Here is a 15,708-nt window from a genome sequence, read left to right on the forward strand (position 1 = left end):
GAGAAATACTCTCCCAAAAGTACATAATCATCTCATCTCATAATCATCATCAATCTTACTGATTGGTTGATTGACTAGTTATTCTGAGACAGGGTCTTGATTCATAGCAAAGACTAGCCTCATGACTCAACCTACCAAGTGTTGCGATAATAAATATATACTACCATGCCTGGCCCAATTGATTTATTTTAATGTGCAATATTGCGTGCATTTGTATGGGATAAGTGTTGATAGAGTAAAACATCATGTTTAGTCATCCCTGTCTTCTTAGTTAACAGAAACATTAACTCTGAAAACAATAACTAGGGTCCTACGTTTCTCTGCTATCTTCAGTTTATAAGAGGGAATGTCTGAAGATGAAAAAGTGTGCCTGATTATCATGGTTCTATGCACCCAGTGGAATCATCGTAGGAAAATCTGTCCAGTATGAGTTCATTGTTGAGTTCTCTTTCTGTAGTGAAGCATTTTGCATCTTTAACAAAAAGAATAATTTATAGGGGAGGAAAAGAATGGAGGATGGAAATGTCCACTGTTTAACAAAGGTGTGTGACAGTGGCCATGGATTCCTTTCAAGCTTTTTGAATAGTGTACTGGTGGGTGGCTAGCTATTCTGCAGGGGGAGCCCAGTGGAAAACCTGAAGCCTTTGCATTTATTAGAGCTATGACACTCAGGTAGATGCAATCCCCCAAGGACATGATAAGATTATGGCAAACACCTCCTCCATCATGCAGTGCCTGAGTAAACTTAGTCTATGGATAGTACCCCAGGGACAGGCACTTGCTGTCATGGTGAGCATTTCAGGAAACAGACAATTTCATCTGCATCATTTTTACAAGCTGAAGTTTTTATTATTTACTGAATTATCTATGTTAAAAACATCTGTGCCTGGTATGAAATTTCACTCCATCAAGTGTTACAATGACTTTCATTTTCATTACAAGCAGGAGAATGAATAAAGGACAGGTGTTAGGAAACATGGCAATAAATTAGAATATAATTTACAAAAGCAAAAATAGTAACAGTGTACCACATTAATACTGAGTATAAAATAATAAGCAACAACTAATCACAATAATACAAAGGTAATTTTGTTCTGTATTATTAATGATACCTATAAGACATTCACTCAAATACATAAATTCCTAATGAAATGGACTATTGGGAAATCATACCTGCCTTTAGGGGTTCAATCATTTGGGTGTATTTAACATTCCTATTTTGGTAGGCCTTTATACCAGTGGCAGACACTGCTCCTAGCCATGGGTATTATGGTACCCTAAGTAGTCAATATAGCTCACAATTTTGGAGTGCCTGCCAGGGCAGCCCAGCCTCTGCTGCTGATGCTCTGACCCCACTGCTACCATGGAGGACAGAGATGGCTGCAGTAGCAGTGGCATTGTAATGTGTCATGGAAAATACTCTTGGTTTTGTGTAACCTGCTCAGGTTTAAATTCAGGGTCTACTTGAGAATGTTGGATTCTGTTTTACCCATGCTTTGTTTCCCCTTGGAAGGCTGTGCTGCCCCTTGGCAGTAGCCTGTCCCCATTGCCAACATACTTCTTGGAGAGAGCCCAGGCTGATCTCTTACCCTAGCAGTAGCAGAGGCAGGCACTGCACAGTACCTGGGGGTCAGCCCTTGCGATGTTAGCTTCCAAGTGAGGTAAATACAGCTTTTTACAAGTACTGTAGGAAATCTTGGAATATAAGCATGATTTAATATTAATGTTGGTACAAAAAAAATCAGATCTGGATAGCAAGCCCATGTGTAAACTGCCTCAGCGATCACCCAGTCTTCCTGTATTTTACCAGGGCACATTAGCACCAAGTTAACTGTCCTTTGAAAAGGATAAAGGGAATTCAAGTCTGGGCCAGGCTCCCCTGGGTGCCTTCCTTTAGCGGGATGGCTGGGATGGCTTAGGCTGGTCTCTTGGGCAGTTAGATGGAGGTCTTGGCTATACGCTCTGTATCATTGATAGCCTCCTCTGGAAAACTCGGGGAGGTACTGAGAAAGAAGCAGAGGATGAGAAGGCTGGTCACACTGCAGTGTGGGCTAACATCCAACTGTACACAGCAAGTGAGAAGCTGAGCAGGCCCTCGGTGACAGCCTTTCTAAGGTCACCACATAGGTGGCACACCAGAATCCATCTTCAGAGCTCAGTGGTGGATAAGTGAGACATGCATAGTTTGTGTTTTAGATGGGGCTCTGTGTATGGGGCACGTATGTGAAGGACTAAGGAGGTGTGCTCGACACAAAGCACATCTACCAACAACCTACTGCAAGCCGCACGTGCTCAAGTACCAAGTATTAACATAAGCAAGTACCCTTAACAAGTCTAGCTGTTGAATCGTTTGATGGCAACCTGTGAGGCTCGAAGACGGGAACGCCTAAGCTAGTCATTTCAGTTCAGTAAGGTCTGGTTTTTAGAACCTGACTCACCCAGAGAACCGGGGTTCACAGTTAACTGCCATTTAGAATATCTATAATAATTATGTGGTCAAGTGACTTTTAAACTTCTAGTTGGTGATCTCTCGTGGGGCTTCTTTCCTTTGGTTATCCTTCCCTACTTTAAAACTCACAGAAACAGCACATTTATATGCAAGCAAACTCACCTGTTCCCCCACTCAGGAGCGTCTGCACACACACACATACACACACGTATACACTTGCTCTCATATAAATAAATGCCCTTCTACCATATCAAAGAAGGGACATCTGGAAGCCATCGTAAAGTCAGCAAATGGAAAAAGGGCCCGCCCGGCTGCTACGAGGCCAGCTTATCTTCTGCGTGGCGCCATCTCCATAAGCTTACCATGCCTGCAACAGCCCAGCAGGGCAGAGGCTGATCTGTGCCTGGTGAGGATGTAAACACTAAGGAGTCTGCGCGACTCACACAAGGCATCCCACGTGATGGCTGCAACGGGCCTGGTGCTTCAGTCTCTGCCATACCCTAGGTCTGGCTTCTGCATGAAATTGAAATGTTTTTCTCTTAAAGTTTTAATGGAAATCTCAGCTTCACTTGCACAATGGCAAGTTGGCTACAGACTCTTAGCACTGAGTTTATAGACTTGCACAGCTGCAGCAATTGCTGCGCGGCTTCAACCCAAGCCCTCACTGTTTAATAGAGTTTATACATGGCTCACAGCAGTGCTCAGAACAGGGTTATTCCTAAGGAAATTGAGTGGGATAAAGAAAAATAATACAAACTTTCATTACTTTTGATTTATAATTGTTTCTTAAATTATAGTTTAAAGCCCATTTTATAATTTAAATTGTGGTGCTATTGTGGTGTGATAAAGAGTAGTAAATATTTTAAGCTATGACTTAAGAATTCTGAATCTTTGCTACTTTCATAGTTAACCAAGTCATAATAACTACATTTTAAACAGTCTTAAATACAAATGGATTCAGTGTCATTGCTAAGTCCATAATAAAAATTATCTTAATGGTCCAAGGAGGTAAACAGGCTGTTAGATTTACTCGAAAGAGCACAAACGTTCCACAGTAAGCGGGTTTCCTGTGTTGTTTGGATCTCTCGGAGCTGGCATTCCCTCCTGATACCGTGTCCAGCACTTTGGATCAATAAATCCCACTTCACAGAAGTTAAAATAATATTGAAATCCTGTCAGCTGGGGCTGACCAGTGGTTACATTTTCCACAGGGTAATGCTTTTGTAAGGACATCCATCCACTTCCTCTGGGTGGCTCTCTTTGATGGACACATTTCCACGATGAAATGACAGGACCCTCTGGCTTTCTGCAGGTCAGTGTCCTTGGCAAGTCTTACAGCACATCTGTCTGAAGTATGCTCGGCTGCAGAACTTGAACTTCAGCACCAGTGGGCAATAAGCCACTTTGTTCACATCTTTGCACTCTAACAAAAGGAGGCGGAAAGTGGGAAACAATTAGAGTCACATAAACAAACTGATAAACCTGCCCAGCAGCAGGGGCCCCGCTGGCCGATCCACCTTCACTTGTACACCCCTCTGACTTTGCTTTAAATTTTGTTTTTGTTTTTAAGCACATTGTCTGGAACAGCCTACCAGAAACATTCTTTTGGTATATTTTAACACAATTTAAAAAAAAAAATGCAAGGCTTTTCTTGCAGACTTTTATAAGTGTGGTGCATGCCCACTGTGTCTTGAAAGAATTACCATTTGCTGGGATGAGTGATCACTTTAGACATCTTGGAAACATGAGTCATTTTTCTTACAGTGCTTTTATTGCTTCTTTCTCAAGGGTTATTTTACTCAACGTGTAAGGTTATCCAGAATCAAACATGAGTTGCATTGTTTGATACCAAAGTCCACATGTCTTTCAGTAATACTGCATGCAAAGAACTGCAGACAGTGGTCTGGATTCAGCCACTCCAGTACAAGGGGGGAGCTGTGAAGAGCTGGCCTCCCAGGGCAGCAGTCTGTGGGCTTTAGAAACAGAAACATCTTTCTTTAAAATGTGGACGTGAGATACAGTCTTCTTTGCCCCGTGTGTATTTTCTCATCACTGTTAGAGCTTTCCCTCACCTCCCACAGGGACTGAGGACTTTGAGTGACAGGAGCCACACCTTCCTCTCCCATTGGTAAAAACTACTAGTGCAAAGGTGACTCTTCTCTAGTATTATGGTTATTTTATTTTATTATTTTATTTGGGGATTTAAAAATACTTGGGAATACAGCAATTAAATTTTCACATTCCTCTACCTGGTTATTCTGATGTATCCTGAGAAAACTACTTAAGGCAATTCAGACTCATGTAGGCCCAGGTATGATTCAATGTAGCACAATTTTTATTGTTTGTGTGCTTTGTCCTGGCTTTAGAATCTGCATAAGCATGGGAAACTGAGTACAAACCAAGGAGACCACTCCTAGCTCTCCTTAAAGAGTGAGGTTCTGTCTTCCGCTCACACTTTATAGGCTCTTTCAGCAAAGTCTTAAAACTTGAACTAGGAACCCTCAAATCTACAAATATAAACTCTCTGTTATATTTGAGAGCTGTTAACTCCCCTGCTCAAGAGTCAACACAAAAGGGAAGAAGAGTTAGAAATTTGATTGGAAGATTTTGTATTAGGGAATCTCAGTAAGTTCGTTTGTGTTGAGAGATGAAAGGTGCGTCATGAAAACAGCACAGTTAAACTTGCACTGAGAAAGGAAATCAGACGACAGAGCCTTCTGAGCGTCCTCTTCTGCAGAGTGCGGAGCAGTGAGTGCAGGAGACAGGACTGCTCCTGCTGTCACTGGTAGTTAAGGATTAGTGTACTTCTTGTCTGAATTTAGGAAGGAAGCAAGAGGATACATGGTAACCTTCTCAATGAAGATACAGTATTCAATTACTACTGAGAAAATATTTCCCCCAGAGACACAAATCAGCTCGGAGACCTAAGAGAGAGCAATATTCTTTAGGTCATAACTATTGAAGAATCATGACTCTGCTTTTGGAAGATATATTAGATCTGGAAAATTGAGTTGAGCAAAATGTGAGTAAATACAGACATTTCAACCCTTTGATTTAGACGTTGTGAACAGATTTTTAAAAAAAATGTATAATGAATGAAATAGAATATTTGTAAATTCTTCTTTTTCTACCCACCCAAATATAAACAGTGGAGGATTTTTCCTTGGGTAGGGGCTGGAATCTGGACTTTCTTCTGCAAGTGGAGGCCATAAACTATATATAGTCCACAGGAGTGGGATGCAAGTTGGTATTAGTCCAGGTGTCTTCTTAATACCCAAACTTCTTAATACCCTTGCTAAGTTAGTTCTCAACTAACTTCCTTGAAAGAAAATCATCAGGTCCTAGAAGCAGGGTCAAGCATAGAGTGGTGGGAGCTGGTTCCAAGTGAGCACACAAGGACCAGAAGGTGTGAAGCCAGTGAGGCTGTGGTTGAGCACACAGGCCAGGAAGGTGTGAAGTCAGTGAGGCTGTGGGTGAGCACACAAGGACCAGGAGGTGTGAAGCCAGTGAGGCTGTGGTTGAGCACACAGGCCAGGAAGATATGAAGCCAGTGAGGCTGTGGGTGAGCACACAGGCCAGGAAGGTGTGAAGCCAGTGAGGCTGTGGTTGAGCACACAGGCCAGGAAGATATGAAGCCAGTGAGGCTGTGGGTGAGCACATAGACCAGGAAGGTGTGAAGCCAGTGAGGCTGTGGGTGAGCACACAAGGACCAGAAGGTGTGAAGCCAGTGAGGCTGTGGGTGAGCACACAGGCCAGGAAAGTATGAAGCCAGTGAGGCTGTGGGTGAGCACACATGCCAGGAAGGTGTGAAGCCAGTGAGACTATAGTGGACTCTGGCTCAGCCTCTTTTAACATTCACAACTCTAAAGCTCAGAAAGGAAGAGCAGAAGAAGCCCTGCTCACTTGGCAAAGCACACATGAGGTGATGCATGCAGTGAGAAGCCCAGGCCAAGGCATCCAGCTCAGTAAGCCACAGCTGGGTAGCTCTCCCTGCCTCTGACAACACCCATCATACATCATTACTCTGAGATCTGTCAGATGAGCACAGGCTGCCAGGAAGGTCTACACATTTATGCAGACAGAGAATTAACAGAAAGCTATTAAACAGTGTAGGCAGACCAGGGCCAGCAGCCAGCAGCTAGGGAAGAGCTCTGAGGATGGCTGAGACTCAGACAGCAGACCTTGGTGAGATAGGTACTGGGGCTATACAGAACATTGTTGCAGTGTGGAGCTCCTAAACAGGGCCATGTGGCAGGTCCAGTTCCTACTCTTTGGTTTTGCCTTCTAGGAACTGTTGTGTCTAGAAAAATCAGTTTATTACACATTTGGACTGATGAAAGCATGTTCACCAACGCTCAGCCACAAGTAGTCTTTTATTGCTCAGTCTTTTAACTCCACAAGAGCTGAATTTAGTAACAGCATTAAACAGTATGATTTATCAAGCACTTCCTTTATGTCAGGCATAACCCTAGGCAGTTTTCTACTTTTATATTTAATTCTTTTAAGTATGTGAAATGTCAGCTTTCCATAGACAGCAAAGCTTAAGCTTAGAAAGGTTTTGGAACCCATGCTGGGTCATAGAGCTAATTACTATAAAGACTGAGGTCAACCCTCAGGTTTGTCTGATTGCAAAGGCACTCTTGTTTTGGCAGCATTCTTAGCACTGAAATGAAAATTTAGGTCTCTATTTGAGCTGACACAATGGTAGGTCAGGCTGTGCCGTATCATGGCCAGGTCTTAAAACTTTTGAGAGTTTGATCCACCTTCTTAGAGAAGGGAAGAAATGTTTGGGAGAAAAGAAAAATGTTTCTAGGTCCCAGGCATTCAGAATAGACTGAATTATTCCTCCTAACTTTTTCTCATTGTAGTTACATTAGTAAGCATTTGATGACTGACAAATGTTTTAGAGCCCTGTTACTATAGAAAGCTGAACAGAATCTCCAAAATCTCTAAACCAGGATTAAAGATACTGGTGATTTCCACCTCAGCACAGATGTTCTAATTTAGCAAGCGAGGGCTGCTGGTCCTGACACACTGCTGATATATTTGTGAGGTCTTAATTATAAAACTTAGCTCCTTACTAGTCTGCCTAATTTCAAAATATGTTAAAATTATGAAATAGTTTGAGCTAATATATCATACAGCTAACTTATAGTTTAAAACAGTTTTCACTGTGTATTCACTGTACAGATTGTGCTATATAAGATCATCTTCATGTAACAATGTCCTGTGCATTTAACACACACCCTGATATCTCCCCTCCTTGTATTACCCTCTTCTGTTAGTCCCCTTTACTTTCCTAGAAAGTTTTGCATCTATTTTCATGTCATATAATCTAAGTGATTTTATTTATCTATTTAAAATGCATAATCCATAAGTAAGAGAAAGCATGATATTAGTCTTTCTGAGACTGGCTTAATTCACTTACTGTGGTTATCTCCAGTTGCACCCATTTTCCTGCACATAAGTTTGTTCTTCTTTATATTTTTTTAAAATATTTTTTATCTATTCCTCTGCTGTTGGAGACCTAGGTTGGGTCCACACTTAGCTATTGTGAGTTTTGCATTAAACATGGATGCTTACTAGTCTTGTGCTCTGCTTACTAGCAATCCGTTGGTTAAATACCCAAGAGTAGAAGTGAGTTTGAAGGTTCCTCTTTAAAACATCTACCATATGGCCTGACAGTAAGGTAGACTTTTGTGGGAAGAAAAAAATCACATTTTTCCTCTGAAGTAAAAAAAAAATCATAACAGAAATATGTTTTAGTTTCTCAGTGATCTTCAGTGCTCTAGTGAAAGTATTAAAGTAGATACTTCAGGTTTAGTGGAGGGCATAATGTTTTCTGTATTTGATCTGTTTAAAGATTTGGTCTCTACTGTCACATTTTCTCCATTACAGAAAGATATGCCATCACTGGGCCACTTTTCTGCTGCCTTTTAGCAATAGCATCTGAGTCAGAGGGCACAGAGTTTAAGATGAGGGCATCTGATTTTGTCTTCTGTATCATCATGTCCTACATTCTTTCTATTGTTTTTGTACTCTGGAGTCCTCGCCATGTAGATATTAGGATGCGTTTTTGTCTCGACTCTTTTTATACCCTACTCTACTCCTGAAGATAAACTGTCATACAGTGTTACAGGGAGAATAACTCAGGCAGTGCTCACAAACTCTTTTCATATAAACTAGACACATTAGAATTGTAACTAACCTACCACACATTCTGGAAATAGACTTTGGTAGCTTTAAGTAACAAAATTAGAAAAGATACTTCATAAGAAATATATAAACACACTTTTTGTTGATGTGCTAATAAGTTTCTCTCAGGTGTTTTACATTAATCTTTCAGAACTTTGACCTAGAAGTATGTTTTCAAGATTAAACAGAGGCTATGGATTTAGGGTGCACTTGGATTCAGTCATTACAACTTTAAAGCTTGGTTTGGTCCACCTGTAAGCTCCTTGTAAGATTCATAAGAGTACAGTAAATGGAGCTATAAATTGAGCATCTAAGGTTTATCTTTTGGATTAAAAAACAATGCTCAGCTTGTGATAACTTGTCCATGGAAATGGAGAGCCCACCAAGAAATGAGAGAGCTAAGAGGTGCATGGACATGCAGTTCAGCAGCTGGTGTCTGGGTACTTTTCACCTAAAACTATACTAGGTGCACTTGATGCATTTCGGCAGTAAGGGATGAACTAACAAGCCTGAAGCAAGGTGATATCAGCCACCACTCCGGCTTCAGGTTAATGTAGACGATTGCTGTCTGTTTTGCTTCCCTTCCTCTTCTCTCTTCCCCTCAGTCTTATCCCCTGGATGCCACCCACATTCAAGGTGGTGTAATCCCAACTCAAATGACAGTACTATACATGGAATGCCAAGAGGATTAGAAGCTCCTTGAAGTGATGAAGGAAAACAGAAACCCTTATCCCTATCTCCTTTAAATTGAAGTCTTCAATTTAAAGTCTTGTTCTTCTTATTGATTTTCATAGTTCAGATTCCATACTAAGGACTAAATTCTGTAACTATGTGTTTCATAATTTTGTTAGGAGCTGGCTAGATTTTCTCAGAGAAGTGTGTCTGGGGGAAACTGAGACCCAGCAAAGGCTCCATGTGACACTCAAGCTCGTAGACCAACGCTTACTACGCACAGCTTTCTCGGTTAATTACTAGCCCGTGGCACACCATGAATCACTATCTGCCAGCAACAAATACTAGATGACAGAGTGCCTTGTGCTAAAAAGATTCCCCATATAAACTTGAGGAAATGTGAAACTGCATGAGCAATGAATAAAATGGCATTTGGAGATAGAATTTCAGGTAAGCTTGAATGGGCTAGACCAACTGCCATATGCACTTGAAAAACTTGTATTTTAAATGTGGTGGTACCCAGTCTGTGTATAATTCACTGCTGGCAGTGATGTGGTGTTACCCTCACAGTGGCAGCCTGTCAGGCCTGTCAGGGGCCTGCCTATGAAGTTTTAACCTTTCACTGAAGGCTTTCAGAAAGGAAAGAACAAAAGCAGATGTTGAACACAGCAAACTGCACTGCCCTTTTCTGTCTCCTATATCTTTGCCATTTTAATGTCTCAATGTTCTGCTTCTGGTTTTTCTCTTATTATCTCTGACTGGCTTAAACTTCTCTCCATTTTTAAATTTTCTCTGTGTTCATTTTTTATCTTACTCTAATTCAATTATGGTTGTACATACTTGCCTCAAGCAGGGACACCCCACTTCCCAGCATCTTCTTGGTAGCCTGTCAGTGCACCAGTGCCCAGCGCCTGTGCTGGGAGTGCTCTGCTCATTCATCACACTCTCTATGTACTCGAAGAGCGTCTTTATGTCTCTGCTGAAATACTACTCACCATGGCAGTCTGCATGTCACTGTTCCTACTAAATTATGCTTCCTTTGTGGACAGAACTTTGTGGTATCCCTAGTCTTGGTGTTTGGCAAAGTAAATGGATTAATGGCAGGATGAATGGAGTATGTTCTCAAACACACACTGTCTGCAGTCATGTACCGTCTGCTGAGCTCACCAGGCTCCGGTGGATAGTTCCAAACCCACGGTTACACATATGGCCTTGATTAATCTCAGTGGGCCACAAAACAAAACAAATAGACATGAATGTGAGAGAGGTTTACGGAGGAGGGGAGCAAGCAGAGGTGTAGGAAGGTGGAGATGAAAGAAGACAGTGTGCAGGGGGATATAAGAAAAGCTGTAAACAAAATAAGCAAGCAAAGAGCCCCAAACTCCTATCACCTTGAAGGATGAATTATATCTAAAATAAAGCAAGTTTGCTAAAATGTTAATGCAATAGATGGTGAGTCTTCACTGAAGTCTTTCAACTTTGTTGAGTATTTGAAACTTTATTATTTTTATAAAAAATATTGAGTAGGCGAGTGACCATTTTATCCTCAGCACTCTGATCCTGAGAGAGCTCCCCTAACCTGCTCTGCAATGGAAACTGCCTTCTACCAGCCTCTCCCTGGGAGTCAAGGGAGCCTGACTCTCCTGATAGCTTTGTTCTTCCAACTATGCATTATTAACTAGAAACTGGCCCTTCAGATTTTTCCTAAGAAGTCCATCTTATTTTCTCCCATCTGAGCCCCCACACCCAAGTCATTATGTTTGTGATGGTCCTCCTGATTTTTCCTAAGAAGTCCATCTTTCTTCTTCAATTTGATTCCCAAACCGAAGTAATTACGTTTGTATAAAACCCTCTCCTGCCATCTGCATGCCCATTTCCTCTGTTGGTGACAACTTAGGATTGGATCAAACACTGATTTCTGAATACACCTTGGACTTCTCCAACCACACATTACAGCTGACTCACAGACCACTAAGCTTGTGGAGGATGTTTGATCCAAAAGGTTAAAGTCACTGATCTCCATTAGGATCTCCCTTAGAACTCACATAAATGACTTTGAACAGCACATTTACCTTTCTTTTTTACACTTGATCTTAGCCAAAAGGCCAAGAAAGCGATACCTCTCTTTTTTAAATTAAAAAAAAAAATCTGGAAGTGGAGGCATGCTCCTATAATTATAGTTTGGAAGACTGAGGCAGAAATATTATTAACACCTGCCAGCATGGGGTATATAGAAAAATGCTTTCCCAGTGAAAATGAATAGCATGTAAATACAGATAAAATCAACATGCTTCAAAGCTTTGCCAAACCTGGGTTCAAACCCTGCCTTCTGTGTCTACTACTTCCTAGTACTTTGGGCAAATTACCATCAGAGTTGCAATCTGGGCTAACTACCATGGCTCCTTTGTGCCTATGCTGAAGCACCGGCCTCAGTTTTTTGCTTTTGTTTTCGTCAGAAATAATATTTCACAGAAGATTATTAAAAAATTGTATGACATTATACAGATAAATAATACAGAAAGATTATATATGTGCAAATATAATCTCAAATATTATTAAAGGATCAAATAGACAGAGTTGTTTAATGGATTAGTTACATCTTCTTTCCCATTTAACCTTGCATCTTCCAATTCTGAAGTAAAAGAAAGGCCTCTTAAACCTAAAAGATAGATTGCTAATAACTTACAATGCATGAGAGTTATTTGCAATAATCTCATAGAAGAGAGATGTTTTCATTGAGATCACTTAAAAGACATCTATTTTCAAGAAAACAGCTTCTGTTTGCTATACAGTTTGAATTATTTTCAAGATATGGAAGCTACATTTCTAGGATACACCTTATTATAGGAACAAGTAGATGGTATTAGAGCTATAGGTTTGCAAATTAAAATTACAATTTTAAATTAATGTGGGATATGGCTACACAATTCTTAAAATGTAGCACACATTATAACAAATGCATTGTGTGGAGTCTTAGATAACAAACAGGCCTTGTCAACGATTGCAAGGTACATACCACACAAGATGATCATGCTTTTCCAATTAAAATCCTAAAGGAACTTTAAAACCATGAACACATTTTAAAGAACATTCTTCAAACTGGATAGAGAAAACTAAAAGAAATAGACCTCTTTTGAGGAGGCTTATAAATATTTCATTTACATTAGAAAGTTAATAGACTTTATATTTTTTTGTTCCTTTTTGTTTGTTTTAAGAGCAGAGCTAGGTCTCTATATAATTCAATTCCATGGCTTCAGTTGCCGTTGGTGAGCCTGTGCATATATTTTATAGAAGAAAGCCTGAAATTCCTGACTATGCTATATTATTGTAATATTCTGGATAATTTCAGAAATCTCACACATAGTACCATTCAAGATATTTTGAATGATGTGTACGTGGATTAAATACTTTTACTTAAATGAAAGATAATATTCAGGATTTTGTCTAGCATCTGCTGTTAACAAAAGGATTTTTCAGTGTATAAGAAAAAGAAAGAAATTTCAAAGTATAAAGACCCTGGCCCTCCTTTCTTAGCCTTCATGGAGAGACTGGTATTTAAGACACACAGCTTTAAACATGTGCTTTCTTCATATGTATTATGAGGACTCTGCGGTTGCTCTTCTTTTGTTTTCTAGTGTTTTGAGACAGGGTCTCTCTACAGAGTGCTGGTTGTCTTGGAACTCACTGTTTAGATTAGCCTCAAACTCATAGAGATCTGTTTTCCTCAGCCTCCTGAATGCAAGGATTAAAGGCATGTGCCACATGTGTCGCTGACAAGAATGGACTCATTGTAGGAAGCATTTCCAGAGTTCTGGCAAAGGTCAACCAGAACACTAAGTTAGATATGACCTTAGAGATAGCTACTCTGACATGTCACTTTAAAGACATGTACATTTCTCCCCAGATGTTGAGTGACAATATTAAACATATAATAAAACGATCAGAATAAAATAGTTTTCCTGGTTATAGGCCAGTCAAACAACAGCTTTCACAAACTCTTAGAACATGCTATACCCTAACTGTGAGTCAGGGGACTCTTCCAATGTTGGGAGCAGTAGAGGCGAGTCACAGAGAGTCAAGCACTTTTGGGGTACTCACCTTCAGTACTGGAGAGAGGTGTGCTATCACATTTGCTGTCACACTGCTGCATGGATGGAGGACGAACAGCTTCTGGACAGTCAACAGACGCCTGTCCAGTATAGGAGAGGCACTGGACAGTTCGCATTTGCTGTCCAAGGCCACACTGAGCAGAGCACTAAATTCAAAGATATTGAAAAAAAATACTGATTTTCACTGTTTCTCAGATAAAAAGATATTACTTTAATTATTGTACACATTATCTTTTAAAGACCCTATGCAATCATTATTGAGAGGCATGTGACTTGTTCATTTTACTATGGAATGGGTTTCAAAACTCAAGAATTGAATTGTTGTTCTAGAAAACAGAAGCCATCTAATACTCAGAAGACAAGGGATGGCAGTGTCTTGGGCTGTAACTATTCTGAACAAGCTTGGCAGGACTAAGAAGAGAGTAAGGAGGAGATCTCATAGGAGAGGTGAAGGCCATTCAGTGAGCAAAGTCTTACCCCACAGCCTGGTGGCCTGAGTTCTACCTTTGGAATCCACATAAAGGTAGAAGGGGAGAACTCATTCCAGAGAGTTGTCCTAGGACTTCCAAATATTCACTGTGGCACATGTGTGCATGTACACATTATACATACACACCATGTATGCTAATATGAATACAGATTTTTAAAAGAGCTTGACGGCTGGAGAGATGGCTCAGCAGTTAAGAGCGCCGACTGCTCTTCTGAAGGTTGTGAGTTTAATTCCCAGCAAGCACATGGTGACTCAAAACCATCTGTAATGAAATCTGATGTCCTCTTGTGGTGTGTCTGAACACAGCTATAGTATACTTAGATATAATAAATACATAAATCTTAAAAAAATAAAATAAAAAAGAGCTTGAGTAATATCATGAATTTTTATCAGCCACAAATTTAGAAACAGTCTGTATTAGCCAGTTAGCATGCTTTCCTCTTTTCAACTACATGAAGCTAATTAAGTACCTGGTTTAAAGTAAAATTCATAACACCATGTCTGTATAGAACCTTCAATAGTGTAATGTCAATTATGTACTATTAAACTGAGTAAAGCATTTTGTTAATAATGCAATGTTAGCAGTAAAATGCCTAATTTTATCAAGCATATTCTAGTTGAGAATTTGTGACTTAAACTAAGTGATTCTGTAGAGATGCAAAACTTTGGTTATTTTATGATCACACTTCTCATAGGTCTGGACACAGAGCAAAGTGTCTCTATATATTGTAGGATACTGACCATCTTCCAGGCAAAACACAAAAGGAGTGTAGGTGCTGCCCTGTTCATGAGAACTGGCTACCTAAAAATCCACTCCAATGTTTTTTTTTTGTGTGTGTATGTGGTATATGTGTGCTATATGGTGTATGTGTATATGTACACACATGTAGTATACATGCATGTGGATGTCAGAAGTTGATGTTGGAAATATTCCTCAGTAACTCTCCACCTTATTTTCATGACATAATATCTTTCATTGAGCCTGGAATCCCCAGAGTCAGCTAGATGGCTGGTCAGCAAGTAACAAAACTCATCCTGTCTCCACTTTTTTCTGTGCTGAGGTTACAGACACATACTACTACATCTGGCTTTTGTACATCGGTGCTGGGAATTAGAATTTAGGCTCTCATACTTACATAGCAAGCAATTCACCTACTGAATCACTTTACCAGCCATTAGCAATTTACTTTCTGTGATATTATTATTACTAAAGAGAGTTACAGTATATAGTACAGGCTGCCCTTGATCTCAAGAGCCTCCTGCCTAAGTCTCTCAAATGCTAGTGGCCACTTGTAGCTGCATACTGTTTTCTTAATGTGGCTTAACAGATTTCCTCTTTGATATTTAGAAGAACAGTATTTAATTTCCCTACTACTTAAAATATACCAATTTGGTGTTCTTTTAAATAAAACTTGATAGAAGCTTTTTACTTGATAGAATTGTACTCATTTTTACCAGGAATGGTCTGACATTTTGAAATATGAAATATATTTGTGTGTGTATACTGTATAATGACTAAATTTTATTAACATAGGCATTATAGTTATTTTCATGACTTTTTAAATGAATTGAACATGGTTGATAAGCAAGATAGCATGAATTAACTACATATATAAGGAATTAAGGAAAGAATGAAAATAAGAACCGGGCTAGCAAAAAGCCTCAGTGGATAAAGAGGGTAGCCACCAAAAGTGATGACCTACATTTGAGCCCCGGCACAAATAAGTGATTATTTTTTATTATTAAAAAATAAAAATATAACTTGAAGCATAAAATAGTTTGATATAGGGCTG

General features: G+C 39.9%; 1 protein-coding gene across 1 annotated transcript in view; it reads right to left on the reverse strand.

The window, feature by feature from the left end:
* Positions 1-3,640: 3,640 nt before the first annotated feature.
* The window catches only part of Adamts6 (ADAM metallopeptidase with thrombospondin type 1 motif 6), a 257,704-nt gene continuing 245,636 nt past the window's right edge, over positions 3,641-15,708 (reverse strand). Inside the window, exons 24-25 of the mRNA XM_052159904.1 lie at positions 13,415-13,571; positions 3,641-3,872 (exon numbers count right to left, since the gene is read on the reverse strand). Of these exons, the coding sequence (XP_052015864.1) occupies positions 3,763-3,872; positions 13,415-13,571 (267 nt within the window). The 3' untranslated portion in view covers positions 3,641-3,762. The remainder of the gene's footprint in view (positions 3,873-13,414; positions 13,572-15,708) is intronic.

The sequence above is a fragment of the Apodemus sylvaticus genome, chromosome 16, assembly GCF_947179515.1.
Source record: "Apodemus sylvaticus chromosome 16, mApoSyl1.1, whole genome shotgun sequence".
In the NCBI taxonomy this organism is placed as follows: domain Eukaryota; kingdom Metazoa; phylum Chordata; class Mammalia; order Rodentia; family Muridae; genus Apodemus; species Apodemus sylvaticus.